Below are 9616 nucleotides of genomic sequence, written 5' to 3'. Positions count from 1 at the left end.
ATATACTTTGGAACCTTATTTTATCGGATATGGGGCCTATTATTAGAAACAAATGCATGCAACAAAAATCAGTTATACTTTACAGGTGTAGAGATCCTCCTTAAATGTCAATTCGATCCAAGTGAACTTCAAATAAAAGACGTTGTAAAGTCCATTATTCAATGTTTTACTCCTATAGACGATAAGCATGATTAGGACCAACTTGCGACTTGCAAATACACAAAGTGTTTGACGAATGGAGTACATGTACATGTACACATGTAACGTTAATTAGTGGTCCATGATTACTTTCAGTTCTTTGATTTTAACCACTTCGATTTCTCTTTTTTTTACTATCTTTGATGCCAAATTATTATTAAAATACTTATATATAGAATACGTTTCCTTTGTTTTGAATTGGCTGATAATTATGGATCCGCCACTTGATATAAAAAAATACGAAACAATGCTTTGTGTCTAGCTTTACAGTAGCAGTGTTCGCCATTTTAAGAGTTTGGAGAAAGAAATATTTTGACAAAGCAGCCGATCTTGATATGGCTGGGTTACCGAGAAGAATTATCAAGGTTGAATTAAGATAACCATAAGAAATAATTCATTGGTGGTTAGCGTCTATGGAAATAATTCGTGATTCCTGACTGCTATCTTTTTTTTATGGTTTTGTGTCGAATGTTACCGAGCATGGGTTATCGGGAAAATATTGGAAATGACTTCAAATGAGTCCAAATTCGTGATTGCTTGAGCAAAGAAAGACAGGAAATGTTCTGTAATCTTAATGTCTTTTTAATGTGTATCCACGAGTAAAAGCTAAAATGGCCATGAAGTATGAAACCTTTTACATGTTTTCCAAACATTGTCTTGAGCCTTGTTGTACAGAACTTGAGTCTCAGTTTGTATGATTTTAAAGACGGAAGGAGATAAGCAAATGACTGATATATTAACAAAATACGAGCTTGAAGTGGGGTGCCTGAAATATTGAGTAAGGTACCTTGTGGTAAAAATAAGGGGGTGTCCTGTATTCGAAACAAGTGTCTGTGTTGCATACTGTTTTCTCCTACAATAAACCAGCACTCATCGGCTTCATAGGAATATGTAGGTGCAACTTCTGTGTCTATGAGTGCAATTTGTTCCTTACACTCTCACAGTACAAGTTACTCAATAAAAGCCTGTTCAGAAGTATATATAATTATTAATCATAAAATGTTACATGCAAAAGGAATAAATTTTACCTTTTAATATACTATGGGAAAAAAAGAAATTAAAAATGATTACTTTGATGACTATACAGACCAGGCCAGGTCTGTAGGTAACGGGATGTTTCGCGCCGATGCATGGTTCGCACCGCGATGTTTCGCGCTGAGATGGTTCGCCCCGCGATGTTTCGCTCCCAGAACATACTTCAGTAAATGTATGCTCTGATAATTAGGTTTATAGTAGTTACATGTACTTTATCATACCGCCAACTAATTAAGTAATTCTTTAATTATTGCTGGCTTGGGGAACCTATCAACTTAAATTATATGTTTTCAAGTTAACGCAGATAATTGCTGTACGACTTTATAATTGTTGTAATGAAATAATTCTCACCTTTTGATCTCCAACTAGGGGCCTAATCACAATTAAATTGTTGAACACACACGCTGAGCAAACGGGCACCATATTAACATTTACGATCCGTTACCTGTGTCACTGCATATTATTAAGTCATGATTTTGAGCATGTAACACATATTTATATCTAAGATTTAATACCATGAATACATGACCTTAAATTATTACTAAATAAATGAAATATAAAAAAAGAGGGGAGATGTTTCGCACCGAAATCGGCGCGAATCATCCAGGCGCGAACCATCTCAGTGCGAAACAGAATCGGCGCGAAACATCCCGGATTCGGTCTGTATTGTCATGAGTAGACCTTGTCAAAAGTCAATAATCGTATGTAATCACATATTTATTCCTCTATACATTTGTCAGTGATATACATTTATATTTAGGTCAAATCATTCATTTAAATAAAAACATGATAAGAAAACTTTTATGTAACCTTCAATAATTTTCGTCCGGGAAATAAAGTAAGCAATTGAAATGAGTCTTGATCATCTAACTGCTTCGATGTGTGTGAAAAAGGCATGCGTCTAAATGATGGAGACGATAGTAGAGAACATTTTGAAAACTTAAAGTCAGATGAAAATTGAACAAAAACGATTCCCTTTTAAAACTTTATCAATTCCTCAAGTAAATATGTTGGCTGCATAAAATATAAATTGAAACCAGACACATGCATCATCTATTTTCAAAAATGTATTTCACTTTAAGAATATAAAACACTAACTGTGTACAGTACTTTTTTATGCGATAAGTAAAATTTGATGTTCTAAAAAGGGACCTGACATTTTTTCGATAGTAAATGATAAGCAACTTTGTATATTAAATGTAAAAAAAAAAAAACATAGTATTTTTTTACAGATTCAGTTTGTGGAAGTTAATATAGTGTGTATCTTGTAATTTATAAAGGGAAAGAACATTCTGATTAATAATTTTTTTAATGTTTAGAAACCTTTAATTATGAATAACTTCTCCCCTCTGAATCTCTATACACCAACACTTAAACTTATATGTATAGAGCAGCCCGGTCCTCCGGGCTGCAATAACTCTTGTGTTGAACTGTTTTACACACAGTGACACCATGGAAGATCAATTTTTCTAAAAGTAAATAAAGAAAATCTCTGATTAACTAAATTTGAATATGATTTGCTTCTTACTCTTTTTTTTCCCCCTGTGGCAAAGAGATAGAGAACACACAACATGTTGGAAATAATGTATACAAAACCATAAACCATAGGAAATCCTTTTTAAAAAATTTTAGACTACTAGGAATAGCTTTGTTAATTCAAAAAAATAGAAGTTGTTATAATATTATAATAGTACTAAGTCATCTTCGCTAGACAAGGGTTTCTGATACGCTACTCTTCTCATAAGCTCTTGGCATACGGTGTTAAAAAAAATTGGTATTTTTCTCTCAAGTTGTGATTGGAGTGGATCAACCAGATATTGTTTTTTGTAAATAACCATATTTTGACTCTTCACTCTCAGAATTGAAAAATGCAAGTCACAACAATCACATGCTATTCTATAAATAGATATGGTATCATCCAAAATCTTTAGATATGTGCAAATATGAATTGGAATCTATATTGAAGATGTAGATTTGCACATTAAATAACAAATGAAAACTCGATACCTTCTTGTTAATTATTCTTGAAAAACTTTCATGATTTAAATACATTAGTTATTTCTGTTGATGATGCAATTTGTGTGTGCGTACCTGTTCAAAATTCGACATTACGTGACAAAAAAAAATCCTGTCTTTTCACAGCACCGTATACCAAGGGTTTATGAGGAGGAGTAGTGTACCGGAAACCCTTGGCTAGTGAAGATGGTACTAAGTAGGAACTTTGATTCTTTTAAAAATGTTTTTCATCTCATAATGATTTAACTAAGTTAACAAGAGTAAAGAGTTAAAAAAAAATTATTGAGTTCTTTTCTTTAAAAGAGAAAGCATAGAAAATTAGAAATACATCTGTGAAAACAGAAGTGTACATTTTTTTTTTTAATTAATGATATTAGATAAAGGGGTATAATTTTAATAGGTAAGGATAGATAAGTTCATAACAAGTAAAAAAAAAAAATCTCCCTCAAGACTTGGTAATGTTACATTGTAATATCTAGATCTATTGCTCCCATTCTTTGTTGTTCCCATAGTTTCATAATTGTCTAATCATAACAAATGAAGGATGTTGCATAACAGTGTATAGCATGTATAGAAGATTCATAGTCTGGGGTTGTCAAAGGAAGTGCAGTCATAGTTGAAGTTAAGCATTTGACTTCTATATGTGTAGACATAAATATGTGGGTGACTATACATGAACATTGGTAAAGATAAGATTTGGAAGTACATGTACAAGTTTAATAGATTGTATATGAATTAAGAGATTTTTTTTTTACCATAAGAATACCTAGTGTCTGCAGCTAAAGTCAGCTTTATGACAAAGATTTATCATTTTTGATGCTGTAATTAAGTCTGTTAAGTTGTTAATGCTTTGAAATTATTTTTAGTGGTGAATGAGGAATTCTTGATGTTAAGGCAGGTCGGGATTGGGTGGGAGATAGGAGAGGTGGGGTGGGGGGTTAAATTATAATTTTTTCATTTGACAATTTTTTTTTAAAAAAGTCACTTAATTAATGTACTTTGTCATATAGGTTATAGAGTGAGTTAAATTTAGTTGTAATATGTTATGTATTACACAGTTAACTCCATATAGTATGTTAAGAAGTTGCTCGCATTTGAACAAAGATACTGAAGTAAGCAGGTTGAAGCTGACTTAACATGTAACGTGAATCCAGTAATGAATGTCAATTTTTATTTCCACAGGAAACACAACGATTGCTACAAGAACCAGTACCTGGGATTCAAGCAATGCCAGATGAAAGTAATGCCAGATATTTCCATGTAATAGTAGCTGGTCCTGCAGAGGTAGGCATATCCATGTGAAGAAGATAGCCCTTTATCAGTCAGGCATCTCCATGTTATTATAACTGGTTGATTATAAAGATGATCTACATATTAGAAATTCTTCAATTAGCCTCCATCCCTCTTTGTGTAATTTGTGTTTACAATGAAATCAGCAAAACTAGAATTTAAATCAGTTTCCTTTGTATTTCATCTTAAACAGTTACTCAATGCACAAGTATTCTCTCTTAACGAGGCCCGATCTAGTTGAAAATTACAAAAACGGAATGATAAAAAAATTTAATTCTTGGAAATATTTTTGTATGTATTATGCTAAGAAAAATTAGAATGAAATTTTGTTACCTTGCCTTTATTTTAATCAAATGGGGGCACTGTCAAGATATGGACTATTTTTTGTGTTTTTATACACAATTTCATGCTAAAACTCTCCAATAAACAAAGAAATTGACAAATTAAAAAAAATAAATGATGAAATGTTTTGTTTTTCACATATGTCATGTAATTTTCATTTTTCTTATAAAAAAAAAGAAAATTGGAGGTAGCCTTTATTGCATTTCAGCACAATTTGATGTCATTTTAATTGTGACGTTTATTGTATACAATTGTGACGGCAGTCAAGGGTACTGTGACATGCCTGAGTCGATGCTGCGTTAAAGTGTATGCGCAGATCAAGTAGATTGGGCCTCGTTAACATCCTTTGGGTTCTTATTTTTAATTAAGACACTTGAATTAGATTACTTTCTGCTGTCAATAATGTTTATTCTGTTCTGTTTCTTTTGCAGTCACCATATGAAGGAGGAACATTTAAATTAGAACTTTTTTTACCAGAAGAATACCCAATGTCAGCACCTAAAGTCCGCTTTATGACAAAGATTTATCATCCTAATATTGATAAATTGGGTAGAATATGTTTAGATATTTTAAAAGGTAAGGAAGTTGCAAGTAATCTGTTAAGCATTCACAAAAAAGTGCATTTAGAGTGTTTTCTTTTGATTTATTAAGTGCTTAATTTTGTCATAAAATTACTGAAATGTACTACATATACATTGATTTGTGTGTCAATTTTGTCTTGTTTCAGATAAAATTACCCTACAAATATACAGTACAGGCTTTATTTGAGTGCTCCTAAGAGTTGCTAACGATGTAGCCGAGCAATGGAAAGTTAACGAATCACAAGCAATACAAACAGGTACTACTTGATAGGAGATTTTTATTTATATCTGCCAGTTATAAAAAGTAACTCTTAGGCAATCTAAATTTAATCCCCTGGTTCTCAGGCCAATTTTCTCCAAAACAGATGCGGGAGGGCGGCATTTTATTTTTCATTTTATTGGCAATCAAGTAGATGAGGGAGGTATTTTTTTTAATTTTAATTTAACATAAGGCCATGCAAAGTTAATTACTTGGTTCTCAGGCCTTTTTTCAAGAAATATGATGAGGGAGGGAGGCATTTTTTTTTTCTTTTTTATTGCCACCAAAACATGATGAGGCAGCTTTTTACATTGTACAAAACCACAAAAAATGATGAGGGAGGTGATTTGGTGTTTATATTTCATTGATTTAGCAATAAAAAGGGTCAATGAGGCACCCTTGAAAGAGACGAGGGAGGGCCTGAGAACCAAGAAATTAATTTTTTTTTGCCTAAAGACAATTTTTTTAATCACAGATATACTTTCCATTTCTGGTCAAAATTTCTGCTTTATCCATTGCTTAACAGCGTGTAAACATCATAGGTAATGTCCTCGAATGTATTTTCAAACGAAGTAGCCAAAATCTCATTGTAAATGGCTACCGAAAGTGATATTTGAATACTAAACTGCGAAACAAATGAGGTCGGAAATTTTTTTTCCGGATTGGTCTCCGCAATACCAACTTTTTATTTTATCAAAAATGCAATAAAATCGGCAATGCGGCTACCTCAAAACGGATGCGCGCGGGCCTGAGAACCAAGATTTCAATTTTATATGGCCTTAGTAATGTGGATGGTTCATTTCTGAAAAAACAAGTTAGTGGATTAAGAGCAGTTCTCCACATCCATGTTGTTTAAAAATAATCTGGAAACATTTATTGATATCTGTATTCTTAGGAAGTGACTTATGAAATTAAGAATTCTTTATTTCATGATGAACAAGACGATCAAGACTGTGGTATTTAAAGTCATTCTCAAGGACCCTCTCTACATTAGTGCTAAATGTTTTTTGGACACTGAAAAAATATATTCTATAAAGGTTTTCTTGGGGTGAAAATTTTCAATGTAACACTCAACTACATGCAATATTTATTATGTTATACTGAATGTTTTATACAAATACATATAACAGTGAACTGTGCACACAGGAATTCTGCGCAGTCATTTTTTTTTTAATATCACCTGTCGTCAAGCAATGTTGACTGTTGCTACGCTGGAGGGCGTGGCTTCATTATTCAGCGGGTAATAGTGTTTTTTAACAAATGTTTCTCGACCTATCAGATTCAGCTAATTTACATGAAAGTATAAAATAAACAAATATTAGATGATTGTGGACTAAACTTAGGTGCTATATCTGTGACTTATATCATCAAAACATTCTTTAGCATGGATCTTTGTTTTAACTATAGCCTAAAGTGGAGTTTTGTGATTTTTGCTTACCTTTGTTATACCCCCCGCAAACGAAGTTTGGGGGGGTATATAGGAATCACCTTGTCCGTCTGTCTGTCTGTCTAGCTGTCCGTCTGTCTGTCTGTCCGTCTGTCTGTCTGTCCGTCTGTCCGTCTGTCCGTGCAATCGTGTCCGGTCCATATCTTTCTTACAGAGGGACATTAGAATCTACTACTCCACATTAAGATTGCTCATAACCTAAGGGTGTGTCATGACCTTGACCCAAGGTCATTTGGGGAAGTTCAAGGTCACTGGAAGAAAAATTTCATAATTCGTGTCCGGTCCATATCTTTCTTATGGATAAACTTGGTAGGTTCTCATTTCACACAAAGATTGCCCATGACCCAAGGGTGTGTCATGACCTTGAAAATTTGGGGAAGTTCAAGGTCACTGGGAGAAAAATTTCAAAATTTGTTTGACACATATCTTTTATGGATAAGCTTGGTAGGTTCTCATTTCACACAATGATTGCCCATGACCCAAGGGTGTGTCATGACCTTGACCCAAGGTCATTTGGGGAAGTTCTCACTGGAAGAAAAATTTCATAATTCGTAGGTCTATATCTTTCTTATGTAAAATTGGTAGGTTTTCATTTCACACAAAGATTGCCCATGATGTGTCATGACCTTGACCCAAGGTCATGTGGGGAAGTTCAAGGTCACTTTTAATAATTCGTGTCCGGTCCATATCTTTCTTATGGATAAACTTGGTAGGTTCTTATTTCACTCAAAGATTGCCCATGACCCAAGGGTGTGTCATGACCTTGACCCAAGGTCATTTGGGGAAGTTCAAGGTCACTGGAAGAAAAATTTTATAATTCGTGTTTGATACATATCTTTATTATACAAAAACTTACTTCTGAAAAACCCAGCGGGGGGTATTTTGTCCCGATTGGACAGTTCTAGTTTTTATTTTATTTTTCAGCTAAAGCATGGACAAAACTTTATGCTTCACTAGATCGAGAATGACAACACTACTTAGAGACTGAATTAGACTCCATACATTATCAACAAAACATGTAAACATCACCAAACAAAGACAAATTGGATGTTTATTTTCCTTGGTTTCCATAGTAACAGCTTTACTTTATAAGTGCTGTTTAAAAAGTGATAATTTCCCCCTGTTTCTGCATTAAGTGTATAAGTTTTGAGTGGATGTTGACTTCAATGCATAATGCACAGAATTGTTCTCAGTATTATTTCCTTGTGAGATGTTTCAAATTCAGAAGAATATATTAATTAAGCATTATGTTACATGTACTTTTGTTGAGTTTCTCAAAAGAAAATTACATTTTTTTTTATATAAAAGTGCAGTTAAGTTTTGATAGAAATAGTATTTGGGATACTTTTGTTTTTTGCATCAGTTTATTTTAATTTTTTCTAGTGGGGGAGAATGAGAAACTAGAAAAAAATTGAAGAGATAATTTGTACTTCAGTGAAAGGGCTAGGTCTAAACACAGATAGAGAAAAATACATCTATTCATTTCACATTCTGTGACATTATTAATTTGAAAAATTATACCTATCTGTTAATATTTTGCCAAGTAATTTTGCTTTGTGTATTTCTAGATTTAATGAATTTTGTATAATGATCGAAAATATCCGAAAAATAAGGTCTACAAGTGCTTATATTCTAACACTTATAAATAGTGCTATATTAAATGTCTCATAAGTGACTGTAGGAAAATTCTTTTCTTTAAGTTTAGTTTCCGAAAGTGTTAGAAAATATGTTACTTTAAAAAATGAAAAAGTATAAATATGTTGTACAAGAAGAGACCAGGTATTTTCTTGTGATTTACTCCTCATTGAAGAGACCAGGGACTTGTAATTCTCACCTGCTGGTATGTAGGTGGAGATTAAAAGGTTTGCTTGAGAGGATCTGTAACTTATTGAATGTGAACTCACATGTCATTAAAATTTTATTAAACTTTCATTTCTAAATGATGTGTTTTTGTTTATAATTCCTACATTGTAAAGCATTGCCTTGATGCAGTGATAATGAAATACTAGTAAATCTGTCGTGTTGTCTCAAAAATGTATCTGAGAAATGGATTTGATTAATATCAGGTGACTTAACTAGATTATCAGTGGTCAGGTTTCATGTCGGTAAATGTAGCACCAAAATAACACTTACTTGCCAGGACTGGAATTTGATTGAATGAACACTGTATAGTAACATGAAATTCGTCTAAGAGACTTGCTCACTTATTAGATTGGTTTTAAGTCACGTATTAAATGATTGAGGGGCAATATGAAAACAATCTATCCTGTGTTCAATAAACCAGAAGTGAAAAAAGAATTGGATAGATTACATGATCAGTACGTACTGGTCCCCGCCGACAAAACAGGTAACAACATTGTCTTTGTTTGTAAGTCTCATTATATAAATTGTATTTTAGAAGAACTTGCATTTAATTCTACAATTGGTAATCCTACTTATACTTCCCTT

At 32.9% G+C, this 9616-nt stretch overlaps 1 protein-coding gene across 1 annotated transcript; it reads left to right on the top strand.

The window, feature by feature from the left end:
- Positions 1-455: 455 nt before the first annotated feature.
- Positions 456-9108, top strand: LOC134245833 (ubiquitin-conjugating enzyme E2 N-like). Its single transcript, XM_062728088.1, has 5 exons — positions 456-563; positions 4432-4533; positions 5313-5509; positions 5661-5719; positions 8093-9108. Exons 1-5 carry the CDS (start codon positions 534-536, stop codon positions 8134-8136), a joined length of 432 nt encoding a protein of 143 aa, XP_062584072.1. The 5' UTR covers positions 456-533; the 3' UTR covers positions 8137-9108.
- The last annotated feature ends 508 nt before the right edge of the window (positions 9109-9616 follow it).

This window comes from Saccostrea cucullata, unplaced genomic scaffold, assembly GCF_032062105.1.
Source record: "Saccostrea cucullata isolate Sc308-1 unplaced genomic scaffold, CSIRO_AGI_Scuc_v1 ctg555, whole genome shotgun sequence".
Taxonomy (NCBI): domain Eukaryota; kingdom Metazoa; phylum Mollusca; class Bivalvia; order Ostreida; family Ostreidae; genus Saccostrea; species Saccostrea cuccullata.
This window is presented reverse-complemented; position numbering and strand designations above follow the sequence as displayed.

What these genes read in the sequence shown, in the direction of transcription:
- LOC134245833 (XM_062728088.1), top strand. Translation starts at nt 534, where the DNA reads ATGGCTGGGTTACCGAGAAGAATTATCAAG. An exon ending in CACAAAAAAGTGCATTTAGA is followed by an intron (nt 5,510 to 5,660) that starts GTGTTTTCTTTT and finishes AGTGCTCCTAAG; the next exon opens with AGTTGCTAACGATGTAGCCG. An exon ending in ATCACAAGCAATACAAACAG is followed by an intron (nt 5,720 to 8,092) that starts GTACTACTTGAT and finishes TTTATTTTTCAG; the next exon opens with CTAAAGCATGGACAAAACTT.